We start from the raw sequence: 23935 nt of genomic DNA on the forward strand, positions 1-23935 counted from the left end.
GGGTAAGAGCACCCGACTGCTCTTCCGAAGGTCCGGAGTTCAAATCCCAGCAACCACATGGTGGCTCATAACCATCCATAACAAGATCTGACTCCCTCTTCTGGAGTGTCTGAAGACAGCTACAGTGCACTTACATATACAAAATAAATAAATCTTAAAAAAAAAAATCTTAATTTTAAAAAAAAAAGAAAAGAATTATTTAAAAAAAAAAGAAATGCAGGGTCTCTCTCTCTCTCTCTCTCTCTCTCTCTCTCTCTCTCCCCTCCCCCCCCATTGAGCATGCCCCTCCTCCTTCCCTGTCCCTTATGTTGGAGACAGACTTCCACTGATGCTGGAGCTCACGGACTGGCCAGAATAGGCGACCAGCAAGCACTGAGGACCCTCCTCTGTGCTTCTTCAGTACTAGAATTTTAGGTGTGTGCTCTTTTTATACTTATGCCAGGGATCCAATGTCAGGTTGTCGCCTCCTTGCGGTCGATTCTGTCGCCACTTCTACTACTACTACTAGTACTTCTTCTTCTTCTTCTTCTTCTTCTTCTTCTTCTTCTTCTTCTTCTTCTTCTTCTTTTAATATTTATTTATTATTTATATGTAAGTACATTGTAGCTGTCTTCAGACACACCAGTGGAGGGCGTCAGATGTCATTACAGTTGGTTGTGAGCCACCATGTGGTTGCTGGGACTTGAACTCAGGACCTTCGGAAGAAGAGTCAGTGCTCTTACCCGCTGAGCCATCTCTCCAGCCCCGCCACTTGTGAGTTGAATTCATGAGATGGCTCTCTCGTTTTTGACCTTACTCTTCCCTGCTAAAAGTGTGGCTCCCTGGAAATACTTATGCTGGTTCTTTATGCTGAAGAACTTATTTTCCTTTGCGAAAGGAAAGGAGGGGAATTCCATAGTTGGGAAAGCAGAGGCCTCCACGAGCAGTGAGCCTTATCTAGGCAGGCCTTCTGGAACAATAGCTCAGCTTTTACCTCCATTTCTATTCCAAGAGCCTGTGCTGAACGTGGGCCTGCTGTTCCATTTAGGATCTCGATTCTGTCTTGGAGTTGCCGGTGTAACCTGACTGTCAGTTACGCACTGTGTTGCAGTTAGCTTGCCTCTCGCTGAAGTGGAAGAGCCTTTGTCTATTCATAGTGCTTTGCTCCACTCTTGGCTCCTGCACCCAGTACACCTCATTTTAATGAATAAAACCCTGGTTTTAGAAGCCAAGATCTACTGCAAGTTGATAAAGGAGACTCCCCTAAATGTCCCCTAGGGTTGGAATAAGTGACAGTGGAATTTTGTCACTTTACTTCATTTTAGAAATTGGATAAGAGGAAAAAAAAAAGGCCACCTGCCAATTCCTAAGCTCATGCTATCTCTGTTAGTCTCAGGTGCAGTACCCTGTTGCGTTTGTTCTGTGAGTGTTTGTTAGACCGCAATGTATGCATTTTTCTGCCGTGAATGTCATGATAGGAAAAACACGCACTGTCATTCACACTGGGAGACTCCAGTACCACACACTGGAAGTACAGAACTCAGAGTCATTAACCTTTCGTGATGTTTCATGAATGGGTGGCTGCTCTGAAGGATTTGAGCTCTTAAGATTTAACGTGTGCCAATCATTTTGGCTGTGCTTAATATTATTAGCCATTTCTCCAAAGAATGAGAAGTAATATCACTCTTAGAAATGGGCTAGTCCAAGAGTCCATACTTCCTAGAGAAGAAAATTATGCTTCAAATATTATCAATACATAAACAAAAATTAAAGTTTTCTTCCTTTCTCCTCTTCCTCCTCCTTCTTCCCCCTCTTCCTCATCTTTCTCCTCCCCCTCTTATTTCTTTTCTTTCTTCTTTTTCCTCTTCCTCCTCCTCTTCTTCCTCTTCTTCTTCCTCCTCCTCCTCCCTCTTCTTTTCCTTTTTTTTTTTTTTGGCATGACTTATCAGTGTTAGCCCAGGCTGGCCTTGGCCGTTTGTTCTCACTTCCACCCTCTCGAGTGCTGGGATTGCAGGCGCTTGTCACCATTCCCACTCTTCACATGGTTAGGAGATTGTAAACAAGAGCATTTAGTTTAAAGGCTTTGGCTTCTATCTTTATTTTCCCTTATTTGTCAAGCTTTTGAAAGTCTGTATTGATTGGTTAGTAGCATAGGTAGTAATGAGTGGTTATCTTGCAAGGTTTGTTTCAGCCTTTAGAAGACTCCGTTACAGACAGGGTTGGGACAGCTTATTTCTAGGGCTATAGGCGAGTGAATTTAGTAGCAAAAGTTAAGTACCGAACACACTGGGTTGTGCTAAAATATGGTATGTAAAACTATTGAATTGTGCTCTTAATTTTCGTATGAGGTAGGTATTAAAAAGAAAATCAAATCCAATATTTAAGAATCATTAATCTTCAGAGAATCCCATTTGGAAACCACTCTTCATGTTTACTTTAACATAATCTCAGTGAAATGAGGATATACATCATTTGTATTTGTCTTAGAAACAGTGATAACTGATGGGGAACAGTTAAAATATTTCTCTGTCTACGGGGCTAGATTGTATGAGTGAAGTTACATTTACACATACATGATAAATAAATGCATATGTAAATGTAATTTCAAAAATCCTTTGGTTCTTGGAAGTTTCAGGCACTTGAAGATTGCTCTTCAGATGTTGTATGAATGGCTGCCAGCCCATAGCTGACTGACTCTGACTGACTCTTACTTAGCTATCTCATGATGTTCATTTTCCACTTACCTTGACATTTTCAGAGACCTCCATGACTATTGTCATGTCATGTTTTTTTTGTTTTGTTTTGTTTTTTTTAATTCTGATTTACGGTTCTGAATTAGAAACTTCCTCTATCCACGCCACCGTGATAAAGAATGAGGACTTTTATTTTCTGAAAACAACAACAAAAGCCTCATGCTTTTATCTCTCACAGAGTGACTGCCCTTCTCTATCTATCGTAGGTCCTGTGTTACCCAGGAGCTGTGGAAAGGCATAAGTTTGGTGCTGTGCCGTTAGGGAATGGTTTTAAAAAGCTCTGCAAAGAGAAAACTTTTAGAACAGCACATTGTTTTCTTGGTTTCTTTGCTGCTGCTGCTCTAGAAAGTTGGGTTTAAGAGAACCACATCACAGCTCCTCTTGCCCGGAAGTTGCTCCTTTACTGAGTCTGAGTCTGAGTCTGGGCAGCTACAGAAAAGGTCCTGGTGCTTTGAGAAGCCTCCACTGTGTTCCCCACCCACTAGCCCAGAGGCTGGGAGTCCTCCCTGCAGTGGTTTCCCTTGGAGAACCCAGCCTGTGGGCCCAGTCAGGGCATAGAGACCATGCTGCTGCCAGGAACTCCTGTGGCGTGGCCGATATCTCAGGCTAGCAGGCAGCTTCCCATGAAATGCCCCACAAGACAATTGATATCAAAATGAAATTGCAGGCCGAGTGATTTTGGCATCTGCAGAGCTGTGTGTTTCTTTTCCAGTGTCCTGGGCTCTCACCTCTTTCTTCCCCCTCCCGTCTCCTTCCTGTGCCCCACCACCCTGTCTCCCTGTAAAGTAAGGGAGACCACCATCATCATAGGATCTCTCCCATCACCTCTCCTAAGTCCTAGAAGCCAACAAGGCTTGGGTATCGCTTGTGTTTTGGGTTTTGAAAAGCTGTTAAAATATAATCAGTAGTTCTGTGACAACAATTATAGAACAGTAACTAAGGCCCTGGGGTAAAATTCTGAGTTCACCGACTCCTTGCCTGGCATCCTGAACATGAGTTTTAATTACGTTAGCCTTTAATTTCCTCGAACAGCGTTGCCGACAAGTGTTTACCGTATAGTGCTGTGGTGTACTCTGAAGATGCATTAAAGTAATATTTAGTGCCTTAATAATCCTTACTCACTTATATCCTTATTTTGAAATTCTGTTTTCTTAGGATAATATTTATTACTGGAAAAGTTAAATAAAGTGAACTCGGGAAGTTCTGCCTTCTAACAATTTCTCACCCTCCCTGCCTGTCTCCCCTGCAGAATGTGACAAGCTGAGGCGAGATGGCTGCCGAAGTTCTCAGTACTATTCTCAGGGACCCACCTTTGCAGCCAGCTCCAGCCCATGCGACGATTATCAAGATGAAGATACAGAAACGGACCGGAAGGTGAGCCCCAACTCAGCCTCAGTCTCTGCCTTGCACCCCATTGCAGAGGAGATGAACCCGTCGTCATTCTAGTTGCGTACTGTCAGGTCATGCGTTCATTTCTTGGTTTTGACAAAAGTACCCTGACTCTATATGATCGTCTCCTGATGGAGCTGGTTGGAAGAGCCCATCAGAAATACACAAAAGCAAATATGTATTCTTTATATCTGTACGTTTTGAGTAGCGAAGATGTCTTTCAAAAGCGTTTTGTTTTTCATAGGACCAGGAGCTCAGTCATCTCTCGAAGAGCTCTGTTTTCGTCAGAGATACCTCAGCAATGGAGAAATGGCAAAGAAGGCTGCTTCTGAGTAGGAGATTTCTGTGTAGATTGCAGTTTGAGGGATTACGGACATGGCATGGGGCTCTAGTGGGACATGGCATGGGGCTCTAGTGAGCGGCCTCTTGACTGTCACATCTTGGTGGATGCATCTCATTAACGGGATGCAAGGGCGTGGCTGGGTGGGCCCAACAAGAACGGCCTCGGTTCCCTTCAAGAGCACGCCCTGTATAGCCCGTAAACCTCCTTAATAGTCTTACAATTGGAAAATCCTGTCCCCGAAACTGTGCTCTTAGGCCTAAGCCCGTAGACAGGGCCACAGAGGCGGAAACCATCTATTCAGCAAAAAGTAAAAGCTACTATTTCAAAAGTGTGTTTTGGCCCAGGCCAGGTGTGTAAGACTTTTGCTTAGTTTTTCTCATCCTTGATCTCCTTTTCCTCATGCCACCACCTCTTGTAATAAACAGACGACATCACAGTCAATACTTCCTCAGGACTTAATACACATGAAAGAATCAAAGTGTGTGGGCATTTTTACTTCCATCATCTTCTCTTCATTTTATTCAGGGATGTGGACAGACAGTGGAATCAATTCAACAAAGTAAGATTCAGGGGACTGAGCTGGGCTCCTTTCCAGGAAGCACATTCTCGAAGATCTATTTCCATTGTTTTACTTTGTCTGCACGTGTGTGGCGGGAGTGTGTGGTAGGTAGTCCAGAGCATGCCAGTGCCCCAGAGACCTGAAGGGAGTGTCGGCTCTCCATTGCTTCCATCCTTACCTGGACTTTTACCACTTTTAAAACAGTAGTTTTTTGCATTTCCTTAAGGGTATGTTTACATATCAGGCTAATCTTTTTTGCTAAGTATAAGATGGCTGTTTACTGTTATATAATGGGACAGGCAGCCATTTCAAAATGGATCTGTTCCCGAATATCAAGAACTCTTATCCTTCTTTATTGGCATGAATAAGGAGAATGAAAAATCAGTGGTGAAGTATACATTGAGATTCGCATGTACCCAGCCTTCCACTGATCACCACAGGAGGAGAAGCCAATGATGGACCCAGAAATAGCGCCTAGGAATGAGCCAGGAATGGTGTCTAGGAGTGGCATGGCTTTGTAAGGTGTATAAGGTATCATTGTAAGGTGTGAGAGGTCCCTGCCATCAGCTTGGCTTTAGTATGGCAATTCTCCAGCATCTTTAGTAGAATGAAGATGTGGAGTCTAAATTCTCATTGGCTGCTTGCTCCCTCTGACAACGCAGCGAGATTTGATCGCACTTTCACCCCTGGACCAGGAACGGGAAAGTGGGACCACAGACCTAACTCCTCAAGCCTACATAGTCTTTCTTTTCTTTCCTTTTTAAAAATGTAATGCTTGTTTATGATTGTGTGTGTGTGTGTGTGTGTGTGTGTGTGTGCGCGCGCGCGCATGCTCATGTGTAGATCTACACACACACACACACATGCAGAAGGCAGAGGAAACATTCTGGAAGTCCTCTCCTTCTACCATAGCTTCCACCTTCAGGGCATCAGGCCTGTGTGGCAAGTGCTTTTACCCACGGAACCGTCTTGCCAGCCTCTTCACGTGTGCTTTCTTCTTCACCAGATGGATCAGAGACTCCCTGCCATGTGTGGAAGAACTGTTCTCTAAGAACTTCTCTACCCTCCCCCTGTCAAGTCACAGATGGGAAAAATGTCTGCACCACAGCCTTCCTATATTTGGGCTCTCGGGAAAGCACACAACCATTTTAAAAAATCATACTTATTCGCTCACATAAAGTTTTGTGATTTAAACAGGGTTAATACTCATTCTGTGGCTTGACATCCTTAGACTGCATCACTGATGATATTTAAAAGGAACTGTTCTTTTCTTGTTTTTCAATATACATACACTAAGTATTACCACTTTTTTTAAAAAACGATTTATTTATTGTTATATATAAGTACACTGTAGCTATCTTCCCACACACCAGAAGAGGGCATCAGATCTCATTACTGACGGTTGTGAGCCACCATGTGGTTGCTGGGATTTGAACTCAGGACTTTCAGAAGAGCAGTCAGTGCTCTTAACTGCTGAGCCATCACCAGCCACCACTTTTTTAAAAAAAAGTTGTTAAGTCTAAGTTTTATCTCAAAGCAATTTGTCACAAAGTTTGCTTTAGGTCTAAGGAAATAGTTTAGAGGTAGAATGCTTGCCAGTAATGACCAAGGTCTCCCCTGAAAGAGAGATCATAATAAATATGTTTCAGAATAATAAAAATTATCTACCTATCATCTATCTATCTATTTATCTTATGTTATACAATGTGTTAGTATTAGTTAGGATAACATTAATTAAATCACAACTAACCAGCCACGCCACCTATCTCAGTTTCTTTTCTTGTTGCTGTGATAAAAGTACCCTGACAACAGAAACATAAGGAAGGTTTTACTTCAGGTTACATCCATCATTGTGGGGAAGAGCTTGAAGTAGCTATTGATATCACACCCACAGCTGAGTGCAGAGTAAGGAGTGACTACATGGATGCTAGTGTTCGGCTCACCTTCCCCACCTTTACTCAATCCCCTGTGCAGGGAATGGTGCCACCCACAGTGGGTGGGTCTTTCTTAATCAAGGTAATCCTTCATAGACATGTCCACGTGGAGGATAACTTAATCTAGACAATCCCTCATTGTGACTCCTTTCCCATTGTCATTCTAGCTTGTCGGGTCAACAACTCAAATTAACCGGGCCACCATCATATCAAACCTCCTCTTTTTTTCTTTTTCCCACTTTTTTTAAAACTAATTTTCAAACCTTAGGATATGAAGTAGTGGGTTACATTTTGGCATCTTCATACCTGGGTGGCGTTATTCCTATTCCCATTTGTTCCATTCTCCATCTCCTTGCCCAGTATCCTTTTCTATCTTCAGTTTGCTTTTCTTTCTGTTCTCCATTACTCCACCCTTTGGCTTGTTTATTATCTTCCATCTTCTCTTCTTGGCTTCCTTTCCTCCTTTCTTCTTCCCTTAGCACCCTGGGCCAAATCATTCTTGGTTGTATTAACGTTTGTAATTTCTTGATTCTGTGAAGCACAAAAAAACTCACTTGGGGCCGATGAGACCGTTCATCTAGTGAAGGTGCCTGTCACCAAGCTTGGTGACCTGAGTTCGCTCCCAGAACCCACATGGTGGGAAGAGAGAACAGACTTCCACAAGTTGTTCTCTGGCCTGTGTGTATGTGTGTCCACACACACACACACACACATACAAATACACAAACGTACACACATGCACGCAAAGATGGCAATGAAGGACCTCAGGCCGATTGCTTCTAGGTAAGCCGAGAAGTCACTATGGGAACAGAGCAGTGAAGTGACATGAATTGCTAATTAATGTAGTGCATGGAGATGTGGTCTTAGGGAGTTGATGGCTGATGCAGACAGTAGGCTACTGCAGTAATCCAGGGAAGAAAACACTTATGGGGACAGGGACAGGTGCGGCAGTGGTAGAGGTTCTAGGTTTATTTCTGAAGTGTGACCTATGGGACTTGCTGGAGTTCATCTGAATTGTTCCGTCTCAATCCTTCTAAATGCTCATTACGGAAATTATTTGCATCTCGTCTCCATCTCTGTGTGTTCTTTCAACTCTGCCGCTGTTTTTACTGTCAGTTTCCCAGCAAAAAAAATCTCACCTACTTAACTCATCAGGGCTAAAGAAAGGCACCAGGGCATGTTAATTGCACTAATTATGGGTGGCCTTAACCTAACACCAGCATGCTAACTCATCCGCTCATTCTGCTGTTCTCTCAAGTCACCTCTTCTCACAGCTCCAAACCCTGCATCCCCATGTCTGATATAGTCTCTGGAAAACCAAAGCGGTCACAAGGCATCCTTTTTACACACTGTGTGACTGCCCCACTTGTACCTGTTCCTGTATCCACTAAACCCCTTCCTGCCCCCCACAATGGGTAAACCATCCCTAATCCTTTTCTCTCCCATTATATCCCAAGTGTCAAGTTTAGGGCCTGGCATTCAATAGGCACCCAGTATCTTCCCAGAGGAACAAATAAAGCAAATCCCTATCCATCAGATGTGCAACCTGTCCCTCCTTCCTTGGCCTAATGGGTTCCTGATTGCATCATGACCATCATCATGTGAATACACTGAGTTTTCTTTCATCTTGAAGGAACCTCCCTTTGACCTTCATCTCCCTCCAATTCCACCAGAGTTTCCTTTCCTTTTATTTCTCCAAAGAACTGGCTAGACTAGCTGTCTCCACTGCCTCTGTTCAGTCTTCTTTGAAGCCCTCCAAGCCTCTATCCTCAGCTCACTACTGAAACTACCCTCCTGTCCAGTAGTCACTTCCCTGGTACCAAACCGGTGGTTCCCAGAATTCACCCTGGCCTCTCAGCAGCATCATGTGTGAATCCTCTTAGAGCATTTAGTTAGTGTTTGTAGCACCGCGCTCCTTCCTGGTCCCCTTGTCCTTTATTTTACATGACCTCCTGGTCCCAGGTGGTGAGAGAAGGGTAAGAATATAGAGTCTCCCATAGGTTCAAATCATGTGCCTCTGCTCCTCTGAGACAGCTTCAGGCCTTAAGTAATCTTAATGAACCCTCCTCGTTCTAAATCCCATATATGGAAGTTTTCTACATTTCTATGTTTCTTTTTAAAAACAGGATTTCACATTGTAGCCCAAGTTCACCTGGAACTCAGAGGGTAGCTCAGGCTGTCTTTGAATCCATGACAATCCCCCTGCTTTGCTCTCTGAGGGCTTAGATAGTACAGGTGTGTGCAACCTTGCCCAGATTTAAATACACATTTTTTTTTTTTTTGACCTGGACTTAAACATTTATCTGCTAACTGTCCCAATTTCCCTTACAACAGACTTGTCCAAATCCAATTATGTGATTCTCAGAACCCTCTTAAAAACAGAACAGAAAGAAACCCAGTCACCTCCAGGGACAGAGGGAGGGGGGAGGGAGGGAGGGAAAGTCAATGAGTTTTACTTGTTGCATGGTATCTTAGTTAGGGTTTCCATTGCTGTGAACAGACACCATGACCAAGGCAACTCTTATAAGGACAACATTTCATTGGAGCTGGCTTACAGGTTCAGAGGTTCAGTTCATTATCATCATGGCAGAAAGCATGGCAGCATGCAAGCAGATACAGTGTTGGAGAATAAGCTGAGAGTTCTGCATCTTGTTCTGAAGGCAACCAGGAGAAGACTGTCTTCCAGGCAGCGAGGAGGAGGGTCTCAAAGCCCACCCACACAGTAACACACTTCCTCCAACAAGACCACACCTACTCCAAATAAAGCCACACCCTCGGTCAAGCATATTCAAATCACCACATGTGGCTAGTAGGAAATCACTCACTTTTTTTTCTTTTCTTTTTCTTTCTTTTTTTAAAAAGTGGTGCTGGGAGTAGAACCTCGGGCCTTAACATACTAAGCAAATTGTCTACTTCCCAGCTGAATTCCTGATGAAGCAACTAAACATTTTTTGAAGGAGGGAAGGTTACAAGTATAATTTGAATAGGCCACCTTATGGAAGAGATGTAGGCAATTTTGGAAGTGATGACTTAAATTTATGTGATATATCAGATCTGACACCAGAAGAGAGGGGATGTTTAATAGACTCGTCTTATGGAAAAGGGGCAGGGCCCAGTGCTTGAAACAGTTCCCGAGCAAAAGGAAAAGTCAGTTCTTTCTCTAAAGATTCCTTCATTTTTATTCCATGTGTGGAGTGTTTTGCCTGCATGTATGTATGTGCATGATGCGTGTGAAGTGCCACAGAGGTGGAGGAGGGTGTTGGATCCTCTCGACGTAGAGTTTAAGCCAACCATCAGCTGCTGTATGGGTTTTGGGAACTAAACCCAGGTCTTCTGCAAGAACAGTAAGGGCTCTTCTCTTAATGGCTGTACCGTCTCTCCAGCTCCGAGTTCAGTTCTGTTTAAGGAATTAGTTTAACACAAAGCCAGCACTTACCAGAGAATCTAAGAAGCAGATTAACTGGCCAGCGCGACTGATGAAGACCAGTTTTACCAATCATAAATCGTTAGGAAACATGACTGGCAGCTCATTAAAAGACAAGTTCTCCATTGTCACCCACAGATTATTCTAACGGCAATGTATGGACTTAGATAAAGGATGGCAACTATTAATGCTAAATATATTAATAAAGCTGTGGATAAAACATGTAATTAAAATAGTAGATATTGACAAGGTCTTGAATATAGTTTAATAGCCAGAAAACAAGACAATTGAGATGAGGGCTAGGGAGATGGCTCAGTGGGCAAAATGCTTACTATGCAAATCTGATGAGGAGCTGAGTTCTCTCCCTTCAACCCAAGATGAAAGGAGAGAATCCAGTCCTAAACGTTGTCCGCTAGCCTTGCTGTGTGTACTGTTCCCATACAGGTAAGAATGGGACATAGGAGAAGGAAAGTAGCCGCCAGTATTACCACCTAACTTTGAATGGAAAGAACCATCTGGCACGATTAGAAAAACACTATCTCCAGCAGGAGCTGCCCCCCAGTGATTGCATGCTTGCTTAACACTCCCGTGAGCTCATGTGTGCAGTGGTACAAAACAAACAAAATAAAAGTGGTATCCCATATAATAAGCACAATATTTGGAAAGTTTGTTGCTTGTATTACTTCTCTTGGCACACTTAAATATGCATACTTGATAAGTTCAAAACCATACAAATTTTGAATTATTATAAATAATGTAATTCACTGATTTAGGAAGGTATCAAGTTAATATGTAGAAATCAGTAGCTTTTGTATTTAAAGTTGGAGTAAGAGATGGAATTTTAAAATTACTATAATAGACAAAAGAACCAAATTTAGTAAGGAACTAAATTTAGTAAACTTAGTAAGGAGCATACATGGAAGCTTTAGTGCAAGGAAGCTTTAGTGTAGCCTGAAAGAGCCGAACTATGACATGAAGAAGTGTTCTCAGGCCAGACGACTCAGTGCACAGATACTGTCATTTCTTCCAAAGTGAACGTCCTAAGTTAGCTCTAGAGAGAAGTGGGTTTGCTCTGTTGTGTCTTGGGGACTGTTGGAAGACGACGTGGAGGCTGGGTCCAAGCCTTTGTAGCTACGGGGTCTGAGAAACGGAAGAGCAATGAGGAAGGGAAGCCGCCTGTGCCCATTTGCAGGCACTCAGGAGTCTTGCAGTGTGGACCCTGAACGCGTGAGCCAGCAGAACCTGATACCAAAAGCAGAGACTAGTTTAGGAATGCACCGAGGTCTCTACTGGGATTTGTAGAATCAGTGAGCTGATGCTACTGCACAAGGCTCTCCACACCAGCGGTCTGTCACTTCCCCGTTAAGGCTCAGCTGCAATTCAGTTCTCACAGGGTTAAAAACAACAACAACAAAACCCAAAAAAAACCCACAACTTAATTCTCAAAGCCATGCAAAGAGCCTTAGAGCTTGCAGAAGCAGCCACTCTTGAGGGAAGGCTTGGGGCGGCGTGGTGAGAGAAGGGTAAGAATATAGAGTTCACAAGGTAACAGATGGCTGTGGCTGCACAAGGTCTAATGAGGAGCATCTATCTGGCTTGCATCCAGCAAACATTACACTTCCAGAAGTGCTTGGGATGCGAGCTCTCTGTCCTAAAATGAGAGTTGTTGACGGAGCAGAGGGTGAGGGTGATCCCATTAGAGAAGAGAACCTGGGGGGGGGGGGATGTCTCCTGCTTCTTTCCTCTGGCTAACTGGCTAATTGTGCTAGAATAATTAGCCTAATTATCCCTATGCAAGAACTGGTACCAACAATCTGTTTAAGGGATGAAGAAAGGTAATTTGCTAATGAGAGCCACAGGTCCCTGATAGTGAAAGTGGTAATGTAGTGTGGCAAGGAAAAAAAAAGTGTTCCCAATTGTTTGTGCTGCATAACTAAAAAAAAAAAAAAAAAAAAAAAAAAAAAAAAGCAAACAAATGTGCCCTGAGGGGAAGTGCTGTCTGCAGAGTGGATTTTGAAATTCTTGAAAAGGCCTTTATGCCTCAACTGCAAATCAAAAACCAAGTCTCCCCTCTTTGTTCTTGTGCTGATCTTTTTCCTTCAGCATTCAGAGCATGTTCGGTTTGAAGGGTGAGCCCTTACAGGTGCCAAACTGCTTCCTGCAGGTAGATGGGGGGTGGGGTGGGGAGTTCTCCAGGTGCCCTTAGGAGATGGTGTGTCCATTGGTTCTGGGAAACAGGCACAGAGGCCCCATTGTCTTAGAGAAAGGGCACTGGGTGCCAGTTACTCAACCTCTTACATAAAATTTATCCTTGGAGTGATGCGTTGGATTGGAATGTTGGCAATAAATGGTTGGCCTTGGTGGTAGCAACAGAAACTGGAGTTGTCTTTCCTATTTCCTGTTATTATTATTATTATTTTTTGAACTGGCACCCCGGGGGTGTTTTAGGCTTTGTTAAAGGAAATAACTTAAATCAAAGGAAGACTTTGAAGAAAACAGCAGGCGCCTCCCCCATTGCCCTGAACCATGAACAGGAGGCTCATTGGGACACAAAGCTGAGATCACAGGCTTGAGGTGGCTTCCCCACCTGTTCAGGCTGGTGCCTGTGCTGCCTGGCCTGAGCTTTGGTTTCTTGAACTGTAAAGAGATGAAGCCACATGTGGTTCACCGGGGACAGCCCTGGTCTGCAGCTGCCCTCCTGTGTAATTATTAATAGCACACTGCTCTTGCTTTCGAAAGTATTGGAGTTTTGAGGTAGATGATACCTCTGTGCTATACACCCCCCGCCCCCGCCCCCGCCCCCACCCCCACCCCCACCCCCAGAGTGTTATAAGTTACGTATATGAATGTCTGTGAAGCCCCGTGTACAGTGCCTGGAACAGCATACCTTCTGCCTGGATAATGATGATTACTTTTAGTAAACTTTTCAAGGCCAGACATCAAAGAAAATGCCACAATAGACAAAGTCTGTTTTATGAAACTTTGGCCACCCTCCCAATCTTCCTGTCTCTGATTCTGCCCGCATGGGGTTTTCTGCCCGAAGCAATGGATTTAGGTGCTTTTGGCAGCTACTTTAAAAAAATAAAAAAATAAAAAAATAAGGGTCTGATTATCCTGGCTTCACAGGTCATCCTGTGTTCAGCTCTATCACGAGGCAGGCAGTTCCTAATGTTATAATCCTAGCAACATACTTTGGAACATTCCAGGACTTGTTCCCAAGTCGAGTTCCATTTTCCGTGAGAATCCCATGAAATAGGTGCTTTAATACTTGTTCCTGATGTTTTAACGATTTGGAAGCTGAGGCTCAGAAACAGGGCATACTTCCAAATAATCGCATAATTACTAGACAGTGTCAGGGAGAGGGGGTGAGTCGAGAGCTTCTCAGAAGCAAATTCGTTTCATTGTATCATCTTATTAAAAGGGTGACATTACTAACTGCACTTCCCCCACCTCTCCCCGCAACCCTCCCTCCCCTATTTCTTTATGGCTGTAATGCCCGCTTCTGATGTCTCTCCATCTTTGGCTTGCCTGAAATTCATAGTAAGGATTCTGAAGGGTTTGGGGACAGGAGTATCACGAAAAAGAGAATATATTGCTGCACTGGGAGGAGTAGAAAAGGGTGATAAACAGAGCAGAGGGAGGTGAGGAGTTACTGGGCTGGTGCAGTAGCCAGGGTGTTAAAAGACTTTCACTAGTCATTGTACTGACTAGTTTTGTGAGTCAGCTTGACACAAAATAAAGTCATCAGGGAGAAAGGACCCTCAGGTGAGGGGATGCCTCCATGAGATCCAGCTGTAATCCAATTAGTGATCAATGGGGGAGGGCCCAGCCCATAGTGAGTGGTGCCATCCTTGTGTCCAGCTTCCTGCCCTGTTTGAGTTCTGTCCTGACTTTCTTCAGTGATGAACAGCAATGTGGAAGTGTAAGCTGAATGAATAAAAACCCTTTCCCCACAACTTGCTTTTTAGTTGTGTTTTATTGCAGCAATAAAACCCAGACTAAGATAGTCATCTTCCATTCACTATAACAAATACTAAATGACCTGTGTTGTAAAGGGGCTTGTAGGGCCTGTGGAGAGGTAACATTTCACAGTATCTATGAGGAATGAAACAAAACCATTCACTTGTGGCCAGAGGGCAGACATTCCAGAAAAGGAAGGGACCATTCTCTCCTGTGGTGAGGTAGGCATTTTTACCACAGCCTACCTCCTACAGTCCACTACCCTTTGCTGAATGAAGCTGGCAAGCAGGCCTCTGACCCATGGGGCGGGCATCGAATAGAGTGCCCGTCCTTCTTAAGGGAAACCATAGGAAAGGCTGCCCCCGAGTCTCAGCAGGGTGTTCCTGGTCCTTGTCATGTTTATAAACAGATTGGGCCTGGAGGTTGGATCATTCTGAAAGTCGCCCACCCCTGGCCTTTTCTTTAGTAGATGGCTGTACTGTGAAACAGCCACATTTGCATACTGTGTTCTGCTTGCCTGGGAAATTTGCTCACCAGAGAAGAGAGCTCTGAGAACTTGGCCAAATGGATTTGCTTTGTTGAGTGAGTTGTCACACTGTCGCCTGTTCTGGGGCTCCTCCCATGGCAACCAAAACTGCAGGGAAGTTCTGCCTGGCTATGAAAGCTGTGGGCTCTGACATCATCAGCCAACTGAAAGGAAAGTAGGTTAGTGGGCCTGCAGAGCCTCCTTAGGGTGCTAAAGAGACAGAGGGGGGTAGGGTTGTCCCCAATCCTTGGCTGTGCCACATAATAAGTGAGCAGCTCTGTTCTCCGTCAGCCCGGACCTTCACTTTTCCTGTTTACAGCTTTTTGGGCAGGAGTTGGTCCTTACCACCTTCCAAATTTAATGCTGTATTTATTTCAAGCTGTTTGTCTTGCTGTAGTTTCTAACTCACTCGCGACTCCCCACCAGATGTGTGGCTTTTCTACAAACTGCCATGAAAATTCTCAAATAGAATCAATTTTAACATGCATTTGTGTGTGTGTCTGCACCTTACAGTTAGAGAAATATGTGTTACCAGTCGGACTTAACTAGATAGAGCGTCAAAACTGCAGAAGGATTGCAACTAGTGGATTTACATCTGTGGTCTCTACTTCTGATACCTCAGAAATCCGTCTGATGATCTGAATATTTACCTTTGTACATGTGTGAGCAACCACAGCCCCCAGTGTGCAGGTAGAGGTCAGAAGACAAGTTGCAAGACTCCGTGCTTCCTTTCAAGTGGGTTCCTGGGATTGAACTCAGGGCATCGGAGTTGGTGCCAGGTACCTTTATGCCCTGAGCCATCTCGCTGGGAATGTTCCAAGGGAATTCTGTAGAGATCTGTGTGAGGTCTCGTCAGAACAGTGGTGCCAAATAAGTTGTCAGGGACACATGCTCAACACATTGAGTGTATTTTTCAAGTTACAAATATTAACCCACATTTTCCCTAGGTGGAAAAGAAACTAAATGGTCCCTTTGTGTTTTGTGAGGTAGCAACAGTAAACATAGATATTGAGATACTTAATGATATGATTTACTTTTTTTTTTTGTTTGTTTTGTTTTGTTTTGTTTTTTTGAGGCAGGGTTTCTCTGTATAGCCCTGGCTGTCCTGGAACTCACTCTGTAGACCAGGCTGGCCTTGAAATCAGAAATCCGCCTGCCTCTGCCTCCCAAGTCCTGGGATTAAAGGTGTGCGCCACAACTGCCCAGCTGATTTACTTTTTTTTTATTTCCATGATTATTGTTATTGTCCTTGCAATAAAAGAAAGACTGGTGCTTGTCAGTCCATAGGTTTTGGTTTTCTAACGTCTCTTTTCTGGGTCTGCCCACGCTTACCGGCATTCTACTTCACAACCACGACGGTGCACATTTGTTACGACTTAGGAGGAAACACCTCCAGGGGCTGAAGGTAGGCAGGACAACCTCTTTCTAGCAAAGTAGAAAGAGAAGATATTTCAGAGGAGGCTGGGTCTTTGGAGCTTTGAGTATGTCCCTATGCTGATTTTCAGGTTGGTGCCACTCAACTAGTAAAAGGGATGGGTATTTTGCAGGAAGTTTGTTTTATAGCACTCAACAGTGGTGGCAGTGGTCTTGTGTCTGAGATGATGGAGTGATATCTCTCTGCATTTCTATTTCATCTTTGTCCCATTAGAAACTTTCTCATGCCAGAAGACATTCAGACGAACCATTGAAAGCTAGACAAGTCTCCACAAATGCCCGGAAGTCATGAGAAAGAGAGCTGACAGTATGAGGTCCTTTATTTAACATGAAACGAAGCTCTATGTCAGTTTGCGGGGATTGGAGGAGAGAGGTTGAGTTGATCTGGGACCTGCTTGCTGACACAGGTGTCTACTTTGGGACGGTTCCCCACCCTTTATTCTTCAGTAGGATTCTTCTTAAACACCTTATTTCCATGGTGATACTTGAATTCAAACTCTATAAACTTGGTTGGTCCTTTGACATTTATTGTATATCTTAAGTAGCCATCTCCTCGTAAGAGCCAGTTACTCTTCCATTGTCCTTTGGGCTTTGCTCTTCTTCTTAAGCACGGTGTTTATTCTGAGTTCTTGGGTCACCCTCATTACAGAACTGGCTGCCAGCGAGCTCTTGTGAAGTCTGGCATAAGATGCTTGCCAACACAGCTTTCTCCCTTACATATCTTCAGGTATTGCTGGAGAGGGGCATTGAAGAAGGGCTCCCTAGTGAGGATGCTAGTCTATATCGAAGAAGGCACAGCTAAAATGCTGTCATGGAATTCTGATAAGGCCCAGAGAACCACTTTAGTCAGCCTCTTAAAACTTACCAATTTCACAGTGATTTTTTTTTTTTTATCCGTATAGATGGCTTTAGAAGCGCACAGATAGTTCAACAATGAAATGACTCCCATCATTTCAAAGCGTTCCTTGAGGTCAGAGCCTAAAGGAAATAAGATTGAAGCTAAGAATTACTTTGAGGGAAACTGAATTGTAATACAAATAGAAACTGGTGGGCTTAGCTATGACTTTTCTCCGAGCTTCTAACGTTTGTCTAAGTCCATACGCTTTCTAACCTGCATAGCTAAGAAAAACTGGAAGGCTATAAAGGCCCTGCAGGCCAGCAGAACCTTTTTCCAGGCCGGGGCAGGGTGGATCATACATGTGGAATGTCATATACAAGAGGAGATTGTTGTCATAAATGCGAGAGGTCATACATGTGGAATGTCAGTCATATGCTGGAGAGGATTGTTGCTCTGATCTTAAAAGGAACCGTTCTTGGACTTGCTATGAATTAGTCTAACTTTTTAAAATAAACTGTATTTGTAACTTTTCCTGCTAATTGCTTACACACTTTCTCTCTCTGCAGTGTTCTGTGTCTTCATCTGAAGAAGAAAGATTTATCGGAATCAGGAGACCTAAAACGCCAACCTCAGGTGACTTCTCCGACCTCCATACTCAGACAAACTGGACCAAGTCCCTGCCGCTGCCAACACCAGAAGAGAAGACACGGCAGCAAGCCCAGACGGTCCAGGCTGACGTGGTTCCTATTAACATAACTGGTATGCTTTGTGGTGTGGACAGTCAGGATGTCCTTGGGAGAGCCCTGGTGGCTTTGTTTGCCCTGTGTTGTGAGCATTTTCTTTATGTATCTGGCCTCCCATTCTAGGAAACGCCCGGGCTACATATGTGTGTGTATGACAAACACCTGTTGTTTGTTAGCTAAGGAGACTGACAACACATGTTCTGTCAGAGAACGCTGTGCTTCAGCCATTCCTGTAAAAGATGGCTTTTGACTGGCACTGTTCTTAGCCAAGGTTTTGTTCCATAGAATATCCTGCAAATGTGGTTCTTCGCAGCAAAAATTGTATACTCCCATAAGAAATATTTCTAGATGTGAAACAACAATATTTCATTATGTTTCTGATTTTCTTACCCCTTGTCTGTTCAAATGAAAAAAGAGGGGAATTCTTGACAGAAAGGCATCTAGCAAATTGATAACCAAAGCATATCTTTAAAAAAAAATTTAGTAGACTGATAAAAGCATGCCTTGGTTTCTATAATTTGAGTCTTAAATTTCAAATAAAGATCCATTTCTGTTAAGGGAACAGCTTTAGGAATTGGCACATTGGCTGCGCTGTGGCTACTAATTGGCAGGTAGAATTATCAACCTTTTTGATGATTAAGGCAACGAATAACAAAACACAGAGAGCTCCAAGCTGAGCTTCGCAACTTCAGAAGAACTGTTAAAAAGAATCAAATTTGTCATCCTTATCCCTTCTGCGGTTTGCAAAGAGAATTAATTGGTCAGCAGTATGGGAAGGGCATAAAATACAAAATGTTAAAGAGGTGGTGGCAACTGGACAAAGCCCCGAGTGTAGTCCTCAGGGGACGGACACACTCGTGTACACACACACACACACACACACACACACACACGTAGCATCCACCATACAAGTATGGTGTATTACATGGCAATAAATAATGAGTGTCAAAATCCATACACAGCCTGGTCCCTATGTCCTTAAATCTGGCTGACCAGAAGGAAGCGGTTTTCATTAGCAATTAGGATGAAACCCCATAGCATTCCTTCTATCTTCTGAGGATATTGCTGTTGGAAGGCTTGTTGCCATGGTACCTATAAACTTGCAAGGGCTAATAACATTTAGATATGATGTGTTTTAAAAAATATCTTAGAGTATATTTGGGAATTATGTTTAGAATTTCCATGGAAACTTGACTAATAAGTACATGAATTATTTTCAACCCCATGTTTGCTACTTATATTTTCTACAAACTTCAGCCTTAATCAAACAGCATGGCATTTTAATCCATTTTCCTTGTAAATAGCATTGCTGATCTCCATGAGCCCACCTTCCTCTCACCTAGCCCATTATCTTTAAAGTATTATTTTTTTAAGTGGCTATGCTACAGAACACTGATTTTTTTACTGTCTATTTCATGAACCATCGGCAGGCTTATATTTTGTTCGAAATGATTAAATGAGAAGACATTAACTATAAGGATTAAAGGCATCAATATAGTATTATAAACTATGCATATCATGCCATGAAATGTGACAACCCTTAGAGGGATTGGAGTCAAAGGTCCTGCCTTGAAATGGGGCTGGTGAAAGTAGTTTTCAAGCTTAAAGAAGTGTTTGTAGCAAAATTCATCCTTCCAGAGGGGTCACCACCGAGTTGTTTCTCTGGGCTTTCGTCCTTACCTGTTTGGTAGCTAAGTAGATTCGGATTGCATAGTTATGAAGGAGGCTTTTGAATGCCCGCTCCGCTCGCACAAGGTGAACGAATGCTGACAGTGATGCAGCGGACAGCCTGAGTCCTAGAAACCACAATCTGTAGTTCTTTGAGTTGTTAGCGTTTCTGCAGAAGGTCAGCGTTAATTTAAGTTATATACATATCAGTGTGTTTTCTGGATCTGTGTGTTTACAGAGACACACGTGTTTCTAAAGAATGCATTTCTCCAGTCTGGTCCAAAGAAGCCATATGTTTAAAGCTTTCACTTTGGGTGGCTAGACTGGCATGGGTTCTTCAGTCCCCCTACATCTTTCTCAAATTCCAGATTTCCTTAGATAGAAAAGCCATTGCTTGTAGGACATAGTTAGATGCTTATTAATGTGGGTGATGATGACCCTCTAACTTGACTTTTCAGTAAGGCTTTGGAAAAACAAGTGCCAATACATATAAGGCTTCAAATCCCAGAATAGAGCCTCCCGGGCCTAGGGATGCAGAACAGAAACGCAGTGAGCCACCGGCCTGAAAGGGGATTTAATCCCTTTAGTTACAGTCTTGTAGAGACTTGGTATTTCTAAAGGTTCGGGGGGGGGGGGGATGTTTTAAATAAAGAGCACACGTGACTATATCCCATCATCTGCCACGTGGATCAAGTCTTTACCTAAGAGATAAGTGTACAGGTCAACACACTCAGGAAGCACTCGCAGCCTGCCTTGCACTAATGTTTGAGCTGATGCTGTGTAGGAGAGAAAGGGAACAATTCAATTGACCTGATAATTTTCTCCTAACTACACGGCACTGGATGCTAGGTGAGTGCTGTTAAGGGTACCAGGGTACAGAAGTCAGCCTCTACTTAATGAATTGTGACGTAGCCTTTTAAGGTCACAATGTGAATGTCATAGATGGAATTTAATCCTCATAATTTTCCCAGTACTTGGATCCCCCCCCTTTCTCCATAGTAAGGAAAATGCCTGGAGACTAGACACAACTTTCTAGTAATACTTTTGCCCGTTTTTAATGCCTCCATAGGAGGAGTATCTTTTTTTCTGCTGCAGGAAACTGATAAAACACTGAGCGACTTCTGTTTTTAAGCACTGTTTAAGGCATTGTAGCTATGTGGCCTGTTTATCACAGGATGGTACCTACTGCCATTCAGGGCCTGCTCCGAATTCCTTCTGGTTTTCTCTATTCAGAGCAAAGTTGCAAGGATTTTCAAATTTACAAGCATTTATCAGATCGCTCTTCTGTGGATGGTATGTGTTTAAAAATTAGCTTGTTTTAATGAGACCAGGCTCACATGTCATTCTTGTTTCTATATCTACCACACTTTGAAGCTGTGATAGCATTACTAAACAAGGATGACAATTTTATACATTTCTCATGCTTAAGGTGAGGATAGAAGGATGTGAATATATATATATTTAATCTTATTTCTAAGATAGTAACTATGTAAAAATGCAGAATACTGCAAGACTGCCTTTAATCAAAATGTTCAGAACAGACCAGTCCGTAACTGATTCTGACAGGGACCTTATTATTATCTAGTTTCCCATAATGTGCTAATCAGCTTGAACTCTGGGCAAACTGTGGATGTGGTTCTGGGGTCTCACTGTCTGAAATGGGATTAACTTTAAAGCTCGCTGATAGAACACTTGCCCATCATGTGTAAGACCCTGGGTTCAAACCCTAGCACCTTAAAATGTTACGGACAAGGAAGGAAAAGTTCAGCTTTGACGACAGCAGTGCTGCTGGCTCTCATGGTGATGAAAGTGCTTTATCATTATAAGGCTTTTGGTTTCCATTAAAATTGCCTCTCATACTATAATGCAATGGTTCTCAACCTTCCTATTGCCACAGTCCTTTAAGACAGTGCCCCATGTCATGGTAACCCCCAACTGTGAAATTATTTAATTGCTACTTCATAACTGTAATTTTGCTGCTGTTATGACTCATAGTGTAAATGCTATGCAGCCCCTGTGGAGGGTCATTCAGTCAACCCCAAAAGGGTCATGGCCCACAGGTTGAGAACCACCGCTATGATGATTTCACACCGCCTCCAAATTGTTAACCTCCTTGGCCAACATTTGGTAAGCTCAGACTTTGACTTGCTATCACACACTAGCATGATACTAGTCTTTGTGGGATGACTACATGAATATGACCTCCCTATTGCCATTAATCCACACCAAATACAAAGATTGATCTTGTGATCAAAGCGCTTTGTGAAGCAGTCACTTGCTGGGCGATTCGTTCTCAGGTGACAACGAATGATTTTTGCGGTGTGTTATTAACACTGGAAGTGAGCGGAAGGTGCCTTTGCCTGAAGGGCATGCAGCAGACACTGGAAACAGCCTTCTGATGATAATGTGCTTTTCTTCTCTTTTTGCCCCTCGGCCTCCATCATCCACGTGACTGGCTAACCTCATTATTAATACGTTCTTGTCATTTTACAAGCTTCTGAAAGGACGCGCGCGCTCGTGGTGTCCGCTTGCTTGACGATAACATTGCTTTGCTTGTCCCACTGTTCTTACATTAGGGGAGAATTTCGATCGCCAGGCCAGCCTTCGGCGGTCTCTAATTTACACAGACACTCTGGTAAGACGACCGAAGAAAGTCAAAAGGAGAAAGACCATTTCAGGAATCCCTGACATCATTCAGAAGGAGTTAGGTATGGCCCGCCAGCATTGCATTCTGTAGCCTTCCCTGCTGCTTGTATTCACCACACTAACCTCATGCGGTGCTATCAGATCCGCACGTCCTTATAGCCAGCTTCTGGAAGAAGTCTTGGGTGAATGTTACACTCTGTGCAGTGGAGCCGCTTTGGAAAAGAAGGGGGGGGGGGGAAGAGGGTCTATGGAAACTTAGAATTCTGTTATCATCTCCAGGGATCTTGAATATTGGTTATGTCTATGATTCGGTTTCATTTTCATCTAGGCCTTTTATCTGGATCTTGGGGTTCCCACAGATGAAAAGGTCTTTCTAATTCTGGCAATGCTGGTGGTATTGCTTAGAGGTAGCAGCCTGAGGTGATTTTAATGGTAGACGTCAGCGCCAGAGAGAGTGGTTACTGACCTGAGTTTGATCCCTGGAACTAACGTAGCCCCAACTCCGGAAAGTTGCGCTCTGACCAACACTTGTGTGTCAACGGCACACGTGTACTAAGTGCGTTTAACAGAAATATAAAACATGATCGTAAGTGTTTGATAATACCTCTATCTAAAGCAAACGATTTCACAGCTTTTTTTGTTTAAACTTAGAAACAAAGCAAGCTGGTGGAATTGTTTAGCTCTGCTTGCTTCCCGGTTGTGTTCACACTTATCTTTCCATGTGCTGGGTAATGCTTTATAATGCTGGGTAATGATTTCATGCACCTCCTGCAATCATTTCCTCCCCTGTGTCTCAGTGGCGCCCAGCAGGAGAGTCTGCAGGGCCAGCTTAGCACAGCTCCAGCAGCAGGCTGCTGGGGGTTCAATCCTGACTCCCATCATCCCCAGAGGAGTAACCGTACCACACATAATTCGTCCTCTCTGGACCCCCTTCTTCATTCTACAGATGGGATGGTGACCTTAACAGAGTTCATTGTTGGCAAACCAAATGAATTTATTTCCCCTGTCCCTGGCACACAGTAATGGCCACTGGGGGCATAATGTTACTATCTTGAAATTTACTTCTTCACTTCTGTCTAGCCTGTGGACTTCCTTCATACTATTTCCTTTAACCTGATGGTCTTTTGTTTGTTTTTTAATTATTTATTTTATTTTATGTGCATTATTGTTTTACCTGTATGTATTTATCTGTATGAGGGTATCAGATCTTGGAGTTATAGACAACTGTGAGCTGCCATGTGGGTGCTGGGAATTGAACTTGGGTTGTCTGGAAGAGCATTCAGTGTTCTTAACCGCTGAGCCAATTCTCCAGCCGCCTAACCTGATGCTTTAATTTACTTTTATTTACTGTTGAAGGCTACACTCGAGAGATGCAAGAATCATTATCTCTGAAATTGCTTACAAGTCTTTTAGTCAAAATGAGCTTATCCTAGCAACACCGATATATTAATTACAGTGCCCCAAGATTCTGTTTTAGCTTCCAAGGCTACAGAGATTGCATGCATTCATTTTCCTCCGGGGTCCCAGTTTAAATACCTTGTAGGAGGAAAGGCACACCCACTCTTTCTTGACTGGCATTTTTCTCCTTCACTGGCATCTAAGAGTGTTTCTACTCTCCCTTCTGGAGGAACGCTTGGGTAAGAAGAGTAGCCCTTGGCCGTTACCGCTTCAGTGACCTGGTTCCAGTGCAAGGGTTCTGGAGAACCAAAGGCAGGGTTCTGGAGAACCAAAGGCAGGGT

The 23935-nt window shown here is 43.4% G+C and overlaps 1 protein-coding gene across 5 annotated transcripts in view; it reads left to right on the forward strand.

Moving 5' to 3' along the window:
- Window positions 1–23935, forward strand: part of Nhsl1 (NHS like 1) — a 138567-nt gene that overhangs the window by 96793 nt on the left and 17839 nt on the right. For 4 of the 5 annotated variants that reach the window (XM_029532955.1, XM_029532957.1, XM_029532956.1 and 1 more), the window contains exons 3-5: window positions 3982–4106; window positions 17706–17898; window positions 22127–22258. In XM_029532955.1, the coding sequence (XP_029388815.1) occupies window positions 3982–4106; window positions 17706–17898; window positions 22127–22258 (450 nt within the window). The remainder of the gene's footprint in view (window positions 1–3981; window positions 4107–17705; window positions 17899–22126; window positions 22259–23935) is intronic. The other variant, XM_021221247.1, reaches the window with a different exon arrangement.

Source organism: Mus pahari, chromosome 21 (assembly GCF_900095145.1).
Source record: "Mus pahari chromosome 21, PAHARI_EIJ_v1.1, whole genome shotgun sequence".
In the NCBI taxonomy this organism is placed as follows: domain Eukaryota; kingdom Metazoa; phylum Chordata; class Mammalia; order Rodentia; family Muridae; genus Mus; species Mus pahari.